Consider the following 17,840-nt stretch of genomic DNA (forward strand, 5'->3'; position numbering starts at 1 on the left):
GAGGTGGGCATGAGGCCTCCCAGATACAGCTAGTGCCCTGGACGAGAGATTGGCAGTTTTTCTGTCAAGACCTAAATTTAAAATATGGTAAAAGGCTGGTGGCAGTGGCACACCTTTAATGCTAGGGACTCAGGAAACTGAGGCAGGAAGACCACAGTTTGAAGATAGTCAGTCTCAGCAACCTGGCCAGGCCCTAAGCAACCTGGTGAGACTGTCTTAAATTTAAAAAAGAGGGGTTGAGGATGTGGCTCAGTGGTAAAGCACCCCTGGGCTCAACCCCAGGTGCCAAGAAAAAGGTACCAGGCCTTAGCTCTGCTGTGAAGCTCAAAAGCAACCACAGGTACCATAGAAATAAGTGTGGCGATTTTCAAATAAAACTTTACTTACGAACACTGAGATTTAAAGTTCATACAAGCTTTGATTTCGTGAAGCCTCACTCTTCCTTTGCCTTTCCCTAACCTGTCCGATATCACATTCTTAGCTGGCAGGCCATGTTGGGTCCGCAGGTGGAAGGATGGGCCTAAAAAGGGCCAGCTGGGGCTCAACGTGGATGAGACCCAGGCAGAGAGGTCAGCAAACGCAGAGATGCGCAGGCGCGGTGAGTTTGGGGTACACAGGGATGGGGAGACCCGTGCGGCTGAAGGCAGGAGAGAGGCGGAGCGAGGCCCAGCGCGGGACCAAAGGCAAGGCCTTCATAATCCTGAATTTCCAGGCTCAAGCAAAAGCCCTCTGAAACCACTGGGAAGGGATGCCCCTTCATATTTATGTTTTGTTTTTTTTTTAAGGAAGGAGTTTTTTAACACCTTTATCCTACTTATTCATTTGTATGTGGTGCTGAGGATCGAACCCGGGGCCTCAAGTGTGCTAGGCGAGCGCTCTACCGCTGAGCCGCAGCCCAGCCCCTCTTTATGTTTTTAAAATCTCCCTCGTCCTGTGCCGCGTGCAGAACAGACCGCGGGCTTCATTACTACGAAAGGACGGAGGAGAAGGCTGCTCAGTGCCCCAGAAGAGCCCCAGGCCGGACAGCCACGCGGGGAGAGCAGGTGGACCTGGGCTGTACTTTAGCCCAAAAGACATGCTGAGACAGGGAGCAGGCAAGCAGGGGCAGACCCTGGGTGTCCCCTCTCCCCAAGTTCCTGGGGGTGGTCACATCTTGACGTGGCTCATGGTAGAGCTCTTGCCCGGCATCATACGTGGCGCCAACTGCAATTCCAAATGAAGGCGCAGACCGTCCGCAGACGGGGCAGTTCGGCCGCTTCACAGCTGCAGAGCCTTGGTGCCCGGCTTGGCGCCAGCGTCCCGGGGAGTCCCTTCCCGTGGGTCGCGGGAATCAAAGGTCTTGTCCCTGACCCAGGCGACCCGCTACGGGCCCGCCCCCAGGTCGGTGCTCCTGCACCGCGGCGAGGAGCGAGATCAGGCTCCGCGCCTGCGCCGGTGGAAAGTCCCTCGGGCCGAGGATTCACCTAGAGGAAGGCCGCGGCCGCTGCGCACCAGACCCGCAAGCTCTCCTGCCGCTTCGGACCCCAGGATCACCACCGGGTAGCGCAACCACGGGACCACCGCTGGGACCGCCGTGCAGTAAACGCGCGCTGCTCCCGCGCGTGCGCGCTCACGTGACCACGCCCCCCTCGTCGGCGGGAAGGCGGGGGCCGTTAGTGCGCAGGCGCGTCCTGGGAGCGAGAGTAGGAGCTCGACTCGGCGCGCAGCTCAGTGCGCAGGCGCGGGCTGCCCGCCTCGCTGGGAGTCGGCTTATAAAATGCGCACGCGCAGCGGTCTCCGGCAGAAAACTGGCGAGCCTGGGCCAGCGCGGTGCCTTGTGGGAGGGCTTAAGGAAGTAAAATGGCGGACCTGGCGAACGAAGGTAGGGGAGGCGCCGTCGGGGGCCAGCTGGCGGCTGGGGAGCGGGCGGAGGAAGGCTGCGGGGCCACAGGCCCGAGGGCTGGGCGTCCCTGAGTGCGGGCGTCCCGTCCGCTCCGCCCTGGAGGTTCTGGGGCTCCGCAGCCGCCCCCCACTCCGTCTCCTCAGGCCGGCCTCACCCGCCGGCCCATCACTCGCGGCAGCCGCGGTCCTTGCCGCCGTCCGGCCAGAGTCGCCGGGAGGCCGCCGGGGCCGCGGGCCAGAGGCGCTTCCGCCCCGCAGCCCGGCCCGGGGCCGGAAGGGGCGGGAGGCGCGGCCCGGGCCTCGGCCGCGGATGTAAATAGACCTCGGGCCTGGTGGTGGCCCGCGCGGACCACGCTCCCTCCCCGCCCCCTCGCCCGGCACCGGCGTCCCCTGCCCGGCCGGTGGCCGCCACCCCGAGCCCGCAGGGAGCCGGGGCCGTGCTCCCCGCCCGAGCTCCGCACCCGCGTTCCCGCCAGTTCCCGCAGGTCCCTCGGGGCGCCGCGTGTCCCCAGTTAGGCCCGGCCACAGGAGCTGGGCTGCCGAAGCCGGGCTGCTTTTTGCCCCTCCTTTATTTTTTATTTTTTGGCTGCACTTCCAGAGAGCCCTTGTGATTCTCTCCTCTGTGGAGCGCTGACATGCCTCCTGAGCATTTTCGACAAGGTTGCACCTCCAAATCCCCAAGAGGAAGCACTCGATCAGGCTGATGTCTGCCTCCGTCCACGATCGTGTTGCTCTGGCTTGAGGACTTCCGAGGTTCTATTTTTAGCTGTCTCCTTTTCTCGGTGCACAACTGCAGGCAAGCTGTACCTGTCTGGCTCTGGTTCCCCGTGCGATGCTCCCTGCTGTTCTAGGGTGACCTGGGGTTCCCATCCTGACCCGCACTGTGCGCTAGTGCTCATAGTAAGTGGTCAGCCTTGGGGCGCATTTGGAGTGGTACAGGGACAGTTATCCCTCCAGTACTCCCAGGAAAGCTCCATGAAGTAGATACTGGTAGTCCCATTCTTTCAGTGAGGATATTGAGTTAGAGTGATTAAGTTACCTACCCAAGTCTGGTCACACAGGAAGGAGCAGGAATGTGAACCAAAGTGATCTGACTTTAGAGCCCTCTGACTTGACCATTTTACACTGAATCTCTTATCTGACAAAGGAGCCCATGGAGGGGAGGTACTCCAACTCATGCGATCCATTTGAAAGGCAGAAATGGGCCTGGATAAATTAACGGGAATCAATATGACTACTCTGTAGAGTTACCTCTTGAGCTCATATAGTTTCTTGAACTGGAGAGCCATGTCTATATTTGACATCTCCATTTGGATATCTAATAGGCACATCTGACATCATGTCCAAAACAAAATCTTTATCCTAGCTTCCTGCTCAGACCTGCCCATACCACAGACATTGTCCCTTTATACTAAGTGGTAGGTCCATTTTTTGAATTCCTCAGATCGAAAACTTTGAAGTCACCCCTGGTTCCTCCCATAAATCAACAGTAAATCCTATTAGTTATACCTTAAAAGTATTTCCAGAGAGTGATGACATCTCACTACCAACTGGGCCTTCTACTTGGGCTTCCTTTACTACTAATACCTCCCTACCCTTCTCTCTACCACTCTCTCCCTGACTTGCTGTTCCCTGGCTGCTCAGGTTTTCTCAGTATTCTTGAGTGAGCCATGTACTCCCTCCTTTTAGCCTTTTTTCCTAATGGTTCATCTGCCTGCAACTGTTTTCCCCAAATACACCCATGACTTGCTCCTTTATCTCCAGATTTTTACTCATTTATGTAACTTTATTATTAAGAACTTATCTGGCTACCTACCTTAAATTGTGCCCACATTTTCTATTCCCTTTAGCCTGCTTTATTTTTTTCTACAGCACTTATCCCCACCCAGCATGCTAGTTTTACCTGGTTGTTTGACTGCCCCTCCACTAGAATATGAGCTCCATGAGGGCAGGAATGTTTGTTATGTTCATTGGTGGAGCTCCTGCATCTAGAACAGCCCTTGGCACAGAGTAGGAGTGCAAAAGATATTTGGTGAATTAATGAGTTGATGAGTTCATTAGTGAGAATCCTTATTGTGAGGATTACCTTTGAGCACAAAGAAAATTATGGTTTGCTGTTTTCCAGGGGTTACTGTTTATTGCATAATACACATACGCTATCCATTATAAGTTGCATATTAAATGGACATATGTAAAATAAATGAATGGAATATTTTGTGCTAAATTTTTTTTTCAATAAATGCCACAGTATTTCATCTTGACACTAGTGACAGATATTCTGAGGAGATCAGGTTTTAGTAGATCTCTGAACCTCAGATATCCCTATCCTTCAATCGGTCTCTGTAATGTTTCTTGAAGATTCCATTTCTGTTTTTAGCATGTATGGCCGCCTAGGATGTTTGATGTCTCATCCACTAGGTAAAGTAGGACTTCCTTGCCAGTGTATTTTGAAACTATGGGGACTGCCTTATAGCCATGCTCTCCCTCTCGTTGTTTAAGCTCCTAACAGCCTCTTCTGCCTTTCCAAGCTGGGAACTTAAGTTGATCCATCCTCATGTCCAAGTTCCTCCTCATCCATTCTGTCTCTGTACTCTGGACTTTTCCCATCTGTGTGTCAGTCTGAAGTACTGGCTGTCCAGTCTGGTTGAGTATCAGAATCACCTGGGGAGCTTTTCTTAAAAGTATAGATACCCAGTTCCCACACCCTATAGATTCTGATCCTGTGAAGGATTTCCAGATGGCCTGAATGTCTGACAGAGAGCAGCACAGGTGACTCTGATATACAGCTAGCTGGTGTTGAGAAGCACTGGTTTCAGCAAATCAGGTTAGCTATGCTGTGTGCAGGGAAACTCAGTTGTGTGTCCAGGACTGCATCCTGTTGACTCTTGTTGCATGGTGATCTTCTCTTGAGGAGGCAGCAATTCTCACATTCCTTTCTTGGTAGTCCTGTGGTCTGTAACTTTAAAAATTTACTTGGAATATGTCTTTCTTAAGGGTGTGTATGTGTTTTACATTTGAGTCCAAGGATATTACCCCCGCCCAGAATTTTCCTCATTGTATCTCCCAAACTTGTTAATCATGCTGTTTCTTGAGTTCTTTTACATTGTGAACTGAGTCAGGTGTTGAAGGCAGAGTTTTCTCCCAGGGTGAGCAAAGTACATTTGAAGCATAGAATATTTTGGAGTCTAGATTTTAGCATTAAAGGTGACATTTTCTTTCTGGCCTATAGACGTGTATTGTATAGTGGAAACCTAGGAGACAGTATAAGGCAAGGTTTTCAACTCTGGCACTGTTGACATTTGGGGCTGGATAAACCTGTTTGGGAGAGGGCTGTCCTGTACATGGCCGTATGTTTGGCAGCATAGTGGTATCCCCAAACCTACTCACTAGATGCTTGTAACACCTCCTACCGCAGGGGTGATGATAACCAAAAATGTCTCCACACCCAGCCTCCCATCCAGTCAGGGGAACAGAGTGCACAACGGCCCCAGCGGAAACTCACTGGTGTAAAGTGACAGTGGCGTGAGCTCTGCCCTGCAGAGAACTGGGCTTGTCTTTGGGCTCCACGTGGACGCTCCTGCTGGGAGGCTGGTTTTCTCACCAGTGAAATGGGCGTGAAGAGCATCGTGCTCCCTCAAGGTGGCTGTGAGGACTGATGAACTAAGGCACAGGAGGGACTGAGCACGATCACAGGGACACACTCTCTCAAGTGGCGACTGTTTCCCTGCAGCAAGTTGTGTCTTGCACAGGTGGGGATCAGGTGCCCAGCAAGGCATGGGTCTGAGCAGTGCAGTCGAGTCCACCCCACTCAGATGGCCCCAGGGGAGCCGGGGTGGGACACCAGGAGGAGCGGGCCATTGGTCTTCCTGAGTCCCTCTGCCTTATGTGACATCCAGGTTGGGGTTTCTCAGCCTCGGCACAGTGGACATCTGAGAGCGGGTCCTTCACTGTGGTGGGGACCCCCTGTACACTCCAGGCTCTTGATCACTACCCGGGCCTCTGCCCACTAGATGGGTGCTCATGGCACATCCTACCTGCGTCCAGTTCTGACAGCCGCAATGTCAGCAGACGTTTCCCAGTATCCCTTGGGGGTCAAAGTTGTCCTGATCTATCCTGACCAAGTGAGAGTCGGGAGATTTTCAGGGGTGGTTTATCTTTTCTCAGTTGTATCTTTGTTGTTGACTTGGGGGATTAGATGCAACTGAATTTTTAAATTCGAACTCAAATAGTAAAAATTTTCAGTTCACACAATTTTTGTCTTCTCCTTTCCTGATCTAAACATAATTTTTAGAATAAGGAGAAAACAAGTGTTTGAAAATCATCTTGGATTTATGACAAAAGTGAACTCTGGCATTTTTCCTGTGGACTCAGTGGTGCCTTCTGTCTCATTTTTGAAGCAGAGTCGACCTGTGGGTAGGGGTAGCATACGAGGAGAGTCATAACAGCCTGGAGGCCTTTGAAGAAAGTTTAAGTTTTCCCAGGGGACCCATGTGTAGACAAGAGAAGCTTATGGTTCTATAAAACCTTTAACCAAAGCCTGCTTCTTGGATTCCTGGACTGTGGAATGATCTCAGCAGTGTTCCTTGGGCATTTGCTGGCATTAGGGCCAGGCAGGATCAGTGTGCAGAAGCTCTGGGTGTGTGTCTGTGCTCAGCAGGGCTTGGAGTGAGTGGAGGCAGCAAGTGTCATTCCACATGAGCTTGGGATGGAGCTTGGAGGAGAGCCAGTTGTTTGGAGCTGGGAAGGGAACACTTAGGTACAGGTTGAATGCTGGCCTAGTGAGTTTAGACACAATATAGGCCTGGGATAAGAGAAGTGAGATTGGTTGCATTGTCGGGGCACCTGAGAAGGGAACATAATAAGGACGATGCAAGAAAGGCAGAAGTGGCCAGTGTTGACTTTGCTGTAGTTTCGGCAGCTCTCCATGGTACTTTAAAGCAGCCTTGAGGCAAATGGGTTTGCATCACTGTCTACTCTGAATCTGGTGGTGGTGGCGGCAACAACAGGCTTTCTTTGTTTTAAGGGGATTTTTATTTATTTATTTGGTACTGAAGATTGAAGCCAGGAATGCTTAGCCACTGAGCCACATCCCCAGCTCTTTTTATTTATTTATTTTTTAATCTTGAAACAGAGTCTCGCTGAGTTGTTTAGAGCCTAAGTTGCTGAGGCTAGCTTCGAACCTATGATTCTTCTGCCCCAGCTTCCCAAGTGTATGCCACCACCATGCCCAGTGCAAGGGGAATTATTTTTGACACCTCTACACAGTGATCTTCCTTTGAATCCTTGGCCCAGGAGTGTGGTCTGTTTGTGCACTGTAGAAAACTGTATAGCTTAGGGGGTCATTGTAAAGCCCCCCCCCCGCCTCCTGCCACCCTCATGTCCCTGGTTTGCATCCTCTTTGGTGGTCTTGGCACTCAGTACTATGTATGGCATAGCACTTGTGAATCTGGACCTTGGTTGTGTTCCACCCTTGCTTAAGGATCTTATTGAAGAGAATAAAAACTGCCTGGGCTGCTCCATCTGAAATGGTTGCCAGAGATCTAGGGCATCTGTAGTTCAAAAAGCTCACAGATACTTTACAACAGGAAGCCAGAGTTGAAAACCACAGGCAGAAGTTGTAACTTGCCTGGGGGGCTAGCAGATATGTTTATTTTGACCCATTTAGGTTTCTCCTTGTTTTTAATTAGGAGCCAACACTTTAAAATTCTGAAATGGGGGTGGGTATTCAGATATCTGATTTTTCTGAAAACAGGAATAACCTGGAGCTGAGGAGCAGCAGCTGCCCTGGAGATAGACCTTGCGCCCCCCTGGACCCTCATAGCCTCCTCCATGTTGCTCAGGATGTGGCCCACTTTCTCACTTTCTGGTTACTGTCTGACCTTGGTTGGCATTTGAATTTCGATGGTGCAGCCTTTCAGACTTGGCACTCTCTGCCCTCAGAGTGCTCTGTAACATAGAACCTCAGCATAAAACTCCTGGTGGTTTGGAATTGGTTTGTAATTAATTCCGGATTCAGTGTCCTTGGAATGCTGATACTCAGAGAGTAACGCATAACAGTGCTTCTCAAAGGTGGTCCAGGAGCTTCTGGGAGTCTGCAGGATGTTCTCAGGAGAACTACAAGTTCAAAACTATTTTCATAATAATAAAAAGACATTGTTTGCTTTTTTTAACTCTCATTCTTACACGATGGGAGTTTTTCAGAGGGTGTATGACATGCCATACGGCAGCACTGTGTGTGTGTGTGTGTGTGTGTGTGTGTGTGTGTGTAGCTGGGGATAGAACCCAGTATTCCACCACTGAGCCACCTCCCTAGCCTACAACACTTAAACAGAAGCAAGTAAGAGAATTCTGCTTTCTTTTTTAAGTCATGCATTATTGAGATTTGTCATGATGTAAACTAATGCTGCTCTTCTCACAAATTCTTTTTATTTTTTGAAAATGGTTTTTCATTAAAAAATACGTTATTTAGGTTAATTGTTTCCAAGTTCATTATCCTTAATTAATTAGTGTTTTGAAATTTCCTTAGGTTTATTTCCTAATATGGTGAGTATAATAGTAGCTCATCCTTCATTTGCAAAAACTTTTGGGGATCAGAAGTCATTTACAAGCATAGAAAGGGATCCTGAGATCAAAAAGTTTGAGAACTGCTGGCCTGTGATAGCAGTGCCTCTGCGTACAGGGCTTGAGTAAGACCTGTATTGAGATCAGTGTTGGTTTCTGCCCCAACTCCAGCCTCAGGAGAATTCTAAACCAGACCTAGCCAGCAGGTTCTCATTGACAGCTTGTGGCACAGTTGGAAGCGCTTGAATTGACTGTCCTTGGTTTGTGTCTTACTTCAGCCACTTACTTGCCCCAGGACACTGGGTAAGTTATTTGAACTCAGTTCCTGCATCTGTAAAATAGGAATGATAATAAGCAAGTCTGAGATTGTTGAAAGACTGTGTTGGTATTAGGAATGTGTCTGTCTCTGCTAACTTTGATTCTAGTTGGGTGTGTGGGTAGAGCGAAAGTAGGGTTTTTTTTTGAGTTGGAGCAGGTTCTCTGATATGGGGCTGGTAGGAGCCATCCTTTGCATTGTGGGACATTTAGCATCATCAGTGGCCTCTATTCATATGGTGCTAGTGTCCTCCCTCCACCTCCAGGCATGACAAGGAAAAAAAAAGTCTCCAGACATTGCTAGGTGTCTGGACAGAATCACCCCTAACTGAGGACTCCTGGACTAGGGAGTCCATTGGCACCTAAGAGATCATATTGCATCATCATCTACCCTACTGAGGTCCTAGGATGCTGTACACATTTAAATCCATACACTGAGTAGGAAGAGAGAGAGGAGGCCAATCCCAAAAGCTGAGATCCCCCTGCTTTATACTGTCTGTCTTATTGGAAGTTTATTCTAGTGTCTAGTATGGGTAGAAATCCAACTCGCTTTTTCCCCCAAACAATTAATGCAAGATTTCTGTACTTCAACACACTTGACATTGAGTTGGATCATTCTTAGTGTTAGGGGACTGTTCTCTGCATCAGAGGATATTGATCAGTCTTTCTGTTCTCCATCTACTGTGTCTATAGGTGCCATTACCAGACTCCTAATCTGCTATTGCCATAACTAAAAATGTCCTCAAACATTGGCCATGTCCCCAGGGGCCCAGAGTTACTCCTGGATGAGAACTGCTGGGTTGTGGGATTAAACAGAGCTACCTAGGAATAAATTATCTGCTAACTAAGAGTATAGGGCCGCTTCTCCCAGCCTTCTTTTCCTTTATGACCTTTTGGCAGCCAAGTAGGCATCAGGAGTTGCCTCTTTCTATTAAGGAGGGACAGTATTTTTCTTGTCCTTTAGCACTGTCTCAGGTCCCAGGTGGGGACCTGATAGAATGCCAGAGATGCTCTGAGTTTACAGGGACTGAAGGCTGAGGCCATGTAAGCAGGAAGGGCCTCTGAGACTAGCATGTCCATCTCTAATCAGTGAGTCTAGGGATCCCTACTCACCCATTCCAGTGGATCAGTCCCGTGGGTACTTGTTCTCCTCCCCAAAACTGACCCATGCAGGTTGTGGTGTTTGAGCACTATTTACAATGCTCAAAGAAAAATAGGAACTCTTAGATACAATAGTAGTTACTCCGTGCACATGTTCAGAAGACAAGCCTTGCCTTTTACAGTAGTTTTAAAATTTCTGCTGAGTTTAGCGCCTGCAGTTCTACCACACAGAATCTTGGGGATTTGTTTGCCCAGAATTAATTCTTGCATTGCTTCTGTAAGAGCAGAGTGCAAGAGGGGAAAACAGTCCTTTGAGAGTTTGGCTCTCAGCAGGTGAGGGTGAGAAAATGGACCAGCTTCCACTCAGAGAAGAAGGGCTGTCTTGCAGCATTGATAGTGGTGGTCGCTAGGGACATGAAGAGTCCAGGGACTGGGTCTGAGTCATCATCATCTTTTCATCAGAGCAATGACAGTTATTTTAGCTGGGGGCGTATGCCCCTGAGGGAGCAAGAAGCGCTCACAGGCTGGTTATGGCCATCTCATTCCAACCCCAGCTAAAGCACTAGCATGGTCTGTCTCAGATATCCAAACTGTATCCACTTTGCTTCTTCTAAGGCCACCAGACTACTGTGGGTCACCATATCACCTCCACTGCTAGACTCAGTGACTCAAATTCTCTCTAGTTCCTCACATCTGCTTCCATCTCACAAAGACAAGGTCCTCTCAGTGTTCCCAGCATGAGCATCAGTATCCAAAAAGTCCAAAATCTGGAATGCTCCAAAATTAAAAAATTTTTGAGCACTGATACAACGTGAAATCTTCTGCTTGTGGTGTCCTGAAACTTTGGTTTTATGTAGAAAATTATTTTAAAATTGGGCCAGGTGAATTGGCACATACCTGTAATCCCAGTGAGTTAGGAGGCTGAGGAAGGATGATCACAAGTTCAAAGCCAGCTCAGCAACTAAGCTAAGCCCTAAGTGAGACCCTGTCTCAAAAAGAGCTGGGGATGTGACTCAGTGTTAAGTCACTCCTGGGTTCAATCTCCAGCACAAAAAAAGTTATCAAAATAGTGTATAAAATTGCCTTCAGGCTATGTGTTGCAAGGTATATATGGGATATAAATGAATTTTGTGTTTAGATTTGGGTCCTGTTCCCAAAATACCTTATGTATATGCAAATATTCTAAAATCCAAAACTCTTCTGGTGCCAATCATAAGGGATGCTGAATCTGTATTGTAGTTATTCTAACATAAAAATGGAGAGAAGGGACCATTGCCAGGGGTGCATTTTAAAATGTATAAAGCAGATCATGCTGCTCCCTGCTTGGACCCCCCTCCACTGGCTCCCTTTACACAATCCAGATTCCTCTCCAAGGCCTGTGGGGCCGAGCTCTCTCTGGGCCTTACCTAGCCTTTGCCAACCGCCCTACACCTCTGAGCCCATTTTGTCTTCAGGAATATATTTGGGATTCCCTCTGCTCAGTATCCTCTGCCTTCTTTCACCTGGCTGTCCCTTCTTGACCTCACACGTCTGAGGCTCAAGTGACCCCTCAGAGAGTCCTTCCGGCCCTTGATCTCCTCACCTCCTGCTGCTTTCTCTACCATTTATCCACAGTTACCCAGTAATCTCTGCATGCAACTGGGTACTTGTTTTCTGACTCCCTGCTAAAGAGCTGAGGCCTTATCTGCCTTTTCATCCCTGTCTCCAGTGCCAATCTCAGGGCCTGGAACAGAGCAGACACTGGCTCAAGAAACCCTGCCAGAGCCGGGGTCCTGACTGTCTGGCCTTTCCTCACATCACCTCAGTGTTTCCACCTGACTCAGAAAAGATTGGGGATTCTGAGTGACTGAACACTTGCGTTAAGTGTCCTGAGTGTCCAGGCAGCTCCTGAACCAAGTCTATACATTCCTTCCCCGGGAAAGGGCCAAACCATGAGGCATTTATCATTGCTGGTGACTTGAGGGACTGGCATTTGGCCTTGGGTACAAGACTCATACTTCAAGGTGTCCTTGGCGTGTTGTTTACTCCATCCTCCGAGTATGCTTATAATACTAGATACCAATTCAGATATGGGATCAGATAGTGTGCCTGCCTTGTAAATGCATCATTTTATTCAACCTTTCCTCAGGGTAAAGCCACCCGCTCTGTTTTCCAATCAAGAACATGGCACAGGAAGGTCAGGTAACTTGGCCAGAATCCTCACCACAAGTGGTTGAGACAGGTTTAAACACATATGCATAGCCCACACTCCAAGTGTCACCAGTGTTTATTTTTTGTTTTTGCAGTGCTCGGGATTAAAGCCAGGGTCTCATGCATGCTAGGCAAATATTCTACTACTGAGCTACATCCCCGGCCCTTTTTATTTTTTATTTTGAGATAAGAGTCTCCCTAAATTGCCCAGGCTGGCCTTGAACTTAAAATTCTTCTGAGGTGTTATGCACTTAGATTCTCGGGTCCCTGGGATTACCACACCCAACCAAGTGTCACCAGTTTTGGTCAGCTGCTTCAGCACAAGTTCTGCAGTCCTTGGATATTTCCTTCCAAGCCCTTTATAGTGGGGATTTCCATTCTTTGCTGGAACTTTCCCCCAAACCTTCATCTACTTTCACTTCACCTTGGCTGTGTCCGTGACACACCACCTAGTGGCAGGACAGAAAAGTGCCATCAGAGCTGCATCAGTGAATTTCTCCTACAGTTTTAGGCAAAGCTGCTGACGTTTATATGATTTACCTGTTTGATAAGTTTATGGGGTTTTTGTTGGACTCAAGGCACATAGGTGCCCAGGCTACAAGTGCCACATGGGGCAGGAATGGAGGTGGTAGGAGGGTTTAGCTGCAGGGCCAGAGAGTACAAAGATAAATGCCGCAGAATGTGGCTTGGCCCTCATGAGATGGAGGGGGGGGCACCCAGCTTGGAAATCAGGCAGATCAGGGTCTAGTCCTTCCTCTGTCATTTGCCAACTCTGTGACTTCCAGCAAGGCACCCATTTGTCCAAGGCCTTTCAGGCTTATTTCACGATTCACAAATCAGTGATGGTAACTAATAATTTTCATCATGGCAGTTTGGTGAGGTTCAGTGAGAATAGATGTGTAAAGCACCCGTCTGCTGTCTGGTAAAGGTCATTGAACAAACATGAGTAACTCCTTGTTCCTGCCGTCTTTGGAGATTTAGGGGTCTGGCGGTAAGATGAGACTGTTGGAGATCAGCTTGGATTTCAGTAGGTGAAAGTAGCATCAAGATGAAGAGCATACCAGAAAGAAGTGCATAACACCTCTAAATGCTGTGCCTCCATAAGACCAGTTGAGAGTTGCAGGAGGGGAAATACAAAAAGAAGTGAGTTGGGCTGGGGCTATAGCTCAGCTGGTAGAGTGCTTGCCTCGCATGCACAAGGCCCTGGGTTCAATCCCCAGCACCAAAAAGAAGAAAATGAAGAAGTGAGTTGCTTGTCCCCCACCCTGCCCTCCACAAGTGAGGCCAGTGAGTGGCTGAGCACTTAAACACCAAGACTTGGAGAGACATCACCTAGCAACAGTATGTTTGAGGTCAGTTCCATTCTTCACTGAAGAATTAGCTGGAGAATAGAGCTGATGTCAGGGACAGGTTTGTCTTCATGTTGCAGCACAGACTTGTTTATAATAATTCCTGAGAAAATCAGTGACTAGGAGGTTGAAATGGTGGGTATCACCAGATTAAAGCAATAGCAATGTACTCATAGATTGTTGTTGGTGAAATGTTTTCCACATTTTTTTTCACAGATAAGAAGATTAAGACACATCAGCCCAGGATTAAAGCTAATTTTATATAAATACCTCATTGACATTTTGGTCTAGGATTCTAAGTGGCTATCCAGCCAGGGACCATTTCCTGGCAGGTATAGGAAACACTAGTTAGGGGGGAATAAACAGAAAAAGCAGAGGTTTTGCAGATTTGCTTTGCCTGTGTTTTCCTGGGTCTGCAGAGTTTCCTTCAGTGTGTCATTTTCGTAGGAGATCCTGCATGGCGGACTGGAGACAGCCATAAGCAGGGGGTGCATTTTGCGGGGCAGGTCTGTTGTGGGCACCACATATGTGCATTATTCCCTCCAAAGCAAAGAAGAAAGTTAGTTTAGGGGCAGAGGTTGTGGCTCAGTGGTAGAGCACTCGCCTAGCACATGTGAGGCGCTAGGTTCGATCCTCAGCACCACATAAAAATAAAAATAAAGGTATTGTGTCCAACTACAACTAAGAATATATATATATATATATATATGTATATATACATATATATATATATATATATACATATGTATATATACACATATATATATACATATACATATATATGTGTATATATATATAAAAGAAAGTTAGTTTATGTGGGAGGAGGTAGAGTGTGTTTTGTCAGAGTAGATCCTGAATGTGTTGTGCAAAGCATTCCATGACTAAACCCTTGACAGACAAGACAGAGTGTAACTTATTGCACCCTTGAGTGTGCACCTTAGAATGTGTCTAATTCTTTTCTTGACAGTCTTATAGAATTTCAGTCTCCACAGGATCTTCCGTTGGCGTAATTGCAGTGTTCTCAGAGGTGGGCAGTCACGTGACAGGTAGAACCAGCCTCACTATGACCCCAGAACTCATCACCCACCCCCTAGTTTAGTTTGTGCTCTTCCATAGGTGTTTATCGAGAATGTTAGCTGACAGCTGCTTTATTCCTGATGTCACTCCTCAAAAGAAAAGAGTGTCTGCTTCACAGCTCTGCAGCCTCCTGCACAGGAAAGGTGGGAGGAAGCAAGTGGGGTGGGTCTCATCCCCTCCCTTCTGCACCTGTGGTGCCTGGATGGTGGTATGATGTGGTGCCTGGGGTTCAAAGTGGGGCCCATCTGATTTATGGGCCTGACCCACCTTGGACAAGTACCCATCCTCCCCTTTCCTGACAAAGAAGAAGGTTTGTGACGATGCAGTGAGATGATGATACAGGTAAACCTGGCACGTGGTGTAGTGCTCAGCAAATGCTAGCCATATGCATGAAACATCTGTTGGAGGATATCTTTGCTGTGCATAATGTGGCAGAGGTGGGAAGAAATCTAAAGACAGAATTCTGAGATGCCTACACTGCACCCTAGAAAGCTGGGAAGCAGTCTTCCACCCCACTACTATTTTGGGTACAGGCCAGCTTCTTACTCTCTCCTTTCATGGAATGAAGGTGTGGGATGGGTATTGAGTTGAGGTGGCACCTTCTGGGCCTTGGCATGCAGCACCCTGGAAAGCATTGGTGAGGTCAGAGAGGAAGCCTGTGGTGGGAGGGAGCGCCTCACATACCAAATGATAGAGCCCACCCACCCAGAGTCGGGGTATTGTTCGATGTGAAAGGCTCAGAACCCCATCACCTTGCATACAACAGAGTTGACTTGGTGTGTGTTGTGCTTAGGCCTCATGGGTGGTCCATGATCAAATTCTTGGGGAGGATTTCATCCATCTGTGATTCCTGCCAGGCACAGTGATTCATACCTGTATAATCCCAGCAACTCAGGAGGCTGAGGCAGGAGGATGCCAAGTCAGGGGCCAGCCTCGGCAACTTAAGGAGCCCCATCTCAAAACAAAACAAAAAGACCTGAAATGCAGCTCAGTGGTAAAATGCCTCTGGGTTCAATCTCCAGTACCCTGTCTCCCCAAAAAACAGAAACAAAGGGGTTCAGTTCTATTGGTCTTCCTGACTTTTAAAATGCTGATGTCTTGAGCCAATCTCCAGGCTTGCTGCTGCTTTTTCATAAATGAATTTGATCAGAAAGCATTTCATAGGACCCCTGCCTCCGCGCCCCCCCCCCAAAAAAAAAGCTCAGAACACTTGATTAACAGAATCTGAGTGGAACATTCTACGTGTGATTAATACTTTTTAATACATGAGGGATCTGTGGTGGCCTGGGTCTCTAGCCATCTACAGTGGTGGTTTTCCCTTCATTGTGAAGGAAAAGCTGGGTGGGGATCAGAGCAGGTTATAGAAGCCTCACTGCCTCCTATTCCTTTCTGATTGTCCCCAGATGTGGGCTCAGGTAGCACAACAAGTGCCACTTTTAGGCCTGGATAGAGCAGTCTGCTCCCGTGCTAAGTATGGGGCTTTCCTCCTCAGAATCCCCACCCCTCACCCAAGCTGAGTGGAAATGTAGTGCCTGTGACTCTGATGGTTGGTGTTTGGGTTGCAGTGTGACTGAGGTTCATGTCTGCGGTTTAGTTAGTATAGTGGTTGGGTTAGTCTTGAACGCCAGACCTACTGTCCACAGAGGTCCTGTGGGCCAGGTGGGCAGCTGTCACCTACCGTTGATGTAGCCCATTGTTTTTCCTTCTGGAGGACCCTCATCGTGCCTCACCAGGGTCCAGTCTTTGGGGAGGGTAGTATTCCATTCAGTCTGCAGCTGCCTGTCAAGTGCTGTTGTGTGAGGGTCTGTGTGTGGCACTGAAGCACAGAGGGGAAGAAAGCAGAGAGGCCCCTGCCATAGTGCTTCCAGCCCAGGGGTGGATGCCAGCAAGCAGATCAATCCAGCCAGGAGCTCAGGTGCAGACACACCCCTTCCTTTCTAATCACATTTCACCCTCAGCTTCCTGTTCTCCATTTTCCCTTGGTGCTGTGCACAGAATAAGGGCTTAATAAATATTTATGTGATTACATAGCCGCTGGTGTTGTGTGTGGAACTGAAGGGGATGATTTCTAGGTGGTGTGCGTTGGTTCATATGTTGGGAGAAAGAGTTCTTCAGAGGCTGTGGTCTCTCATCTTCCCTGGTAGGTAACTTGGAGTGACTTGTGGCCTGATACAAGCTAGGGATGTGCTCAGGAGGGCATCCAGGAGTTTCCTTACAGAGGCCAATGTCTGTCCAGGAGACAGTGTTGGCTGCAGAAAAGAAGGTGAATTGTGTGTTCCCAGCAGAGGGATGAAAATATACAGAAGTGCAGAAGCACACCATAGAATGGGACATGTAGACTCTTCAGTGCCACAACCATAGTCACGTGGAAGGTGGGGGCGGTGGCAGGGCGTGCCTGTCTGAAGGAGCTCAGACCCTTGTTAGTGGCAGGGCATTGCGGTTTTAAGTGTGTATTTTACACCAGTGATTCTGGCTGCTCTGTGGAGGCTGGAGATGGGTGAGAATAGAGGCAGAGAAAAAAAGGAGGTCTGAGTGGTGCTTGAAATGGGTCACAGGAGCAGGACCAGGTGTCAATTAGGGAGGACCTGATTGAATTGCCTGGCTTGCTGTTTTCAGAACTCTACCCTCACACCCTCTTATGTAGCTTCCCACTCTCCCCAGCTGAGCATCCTGTGAGATGGAGTGCAGAGTATCCCTTGCCCATCTCACCCCCGCTGACCCTGCCGCATGGTCCAGGTAGCTCGAGCAGGGCCCTTGCACTGCAGCAGCTCAGGCCTCCTGTAGTTGCCCACATGGCTGCAGCTTCCTTTGTGCCTGCAGCTTCCTTTGTGCTGACCCAGTCCTCATCACCAGTGCCCAAAGAATTATCTGTGCATTCCACCTCTTCCTTCCTAGCCTGGCACTGGTGTTTTTGCCTCGTGTTCAGTTTCTGTGCCTTCCTTACTCGTGCATAGTCTTTGACCTCATAGTTTATATTGCAGAGGGGAGACAGACCATCAACCTTTTAAGTATATAATGGGTCAGGTGGCGAAACTTGCTACAAAAGGAAAAAAAAAAATTTCAGCTTGGCTTTGAGACTTGTCCAGGGTTTCTTCCACAGGGTGCCCAAATGCACCAGGTGTTTAATTAAGTCTGCAATGGCCCTCTTAGACTGCAGTCTTAGTGACCAGGGGTAGAAGTCTAGCTCAAAGCCGCTGCAGCAAAAGCCAACATTGATTGGCTTGACTGAAATGCCTGGGGAGAGGGTTAGCATCGGGAAGTTCCACAGGGCCTCCACCAGTGTGGCTGGGATTTAGCCTTCCCACTACTCTCTGTCTCTGTTTCCCTGAAGGTTGGCCCTGTGTACCTGTGGCAACCCCAAGCTCC

The 17,840-nt window shown here is 48.7% G+C and overlaps 1 protein-coding gene across 8 annotated transcripts in view; it reads left to right on the forward strand.

Annotated features, from left to right (window-relative positions):
- The first annotated feature begins 1,743 nt into the window (after positions 1–1,743).
- Positions 1,744–17,840, forward strand: part of Ranbp3 (RAN binding protein 3) — a 55,094-nt gene continuing 38,997 nt past the window's right edge. For 4 of the 8 annotated variants that reach the window (XM_027952337.2, XM_027952338.2, XM_027952339.2 and 1 more), the window contains exon 1: positions 1,757–1,861. In XM_027952337.2, coding sequence (XP_027808138.1) covers positions 1,840–1,861 — 22 coding nt within the window. In that variant the 5' untranslated portion in view covers positions 1,757–1,839. Of the gene's footprint in view, positions 1,862–17,840 lie in introns of all 8 variants that reach the window. The other 4 variants (XM_027952341.2, XM_027952342.2, XM_027952344.2 and 1 more) reach the window with 2 other exon arrangements.

Source organism: Marmota flaviventris, chromosome 1, assembly GCF_047511675.1.
Source record: "Marmota flaviventris isolate mMarFla1 chromosome 1, mMarFla1.hap1, whole genome shotgun sequence".
NCBI lineage: Eukaryota > Metazoa > Chordata > Mammalia > Rodentia > Sciuridae > Marmota > Marmota flaviventris.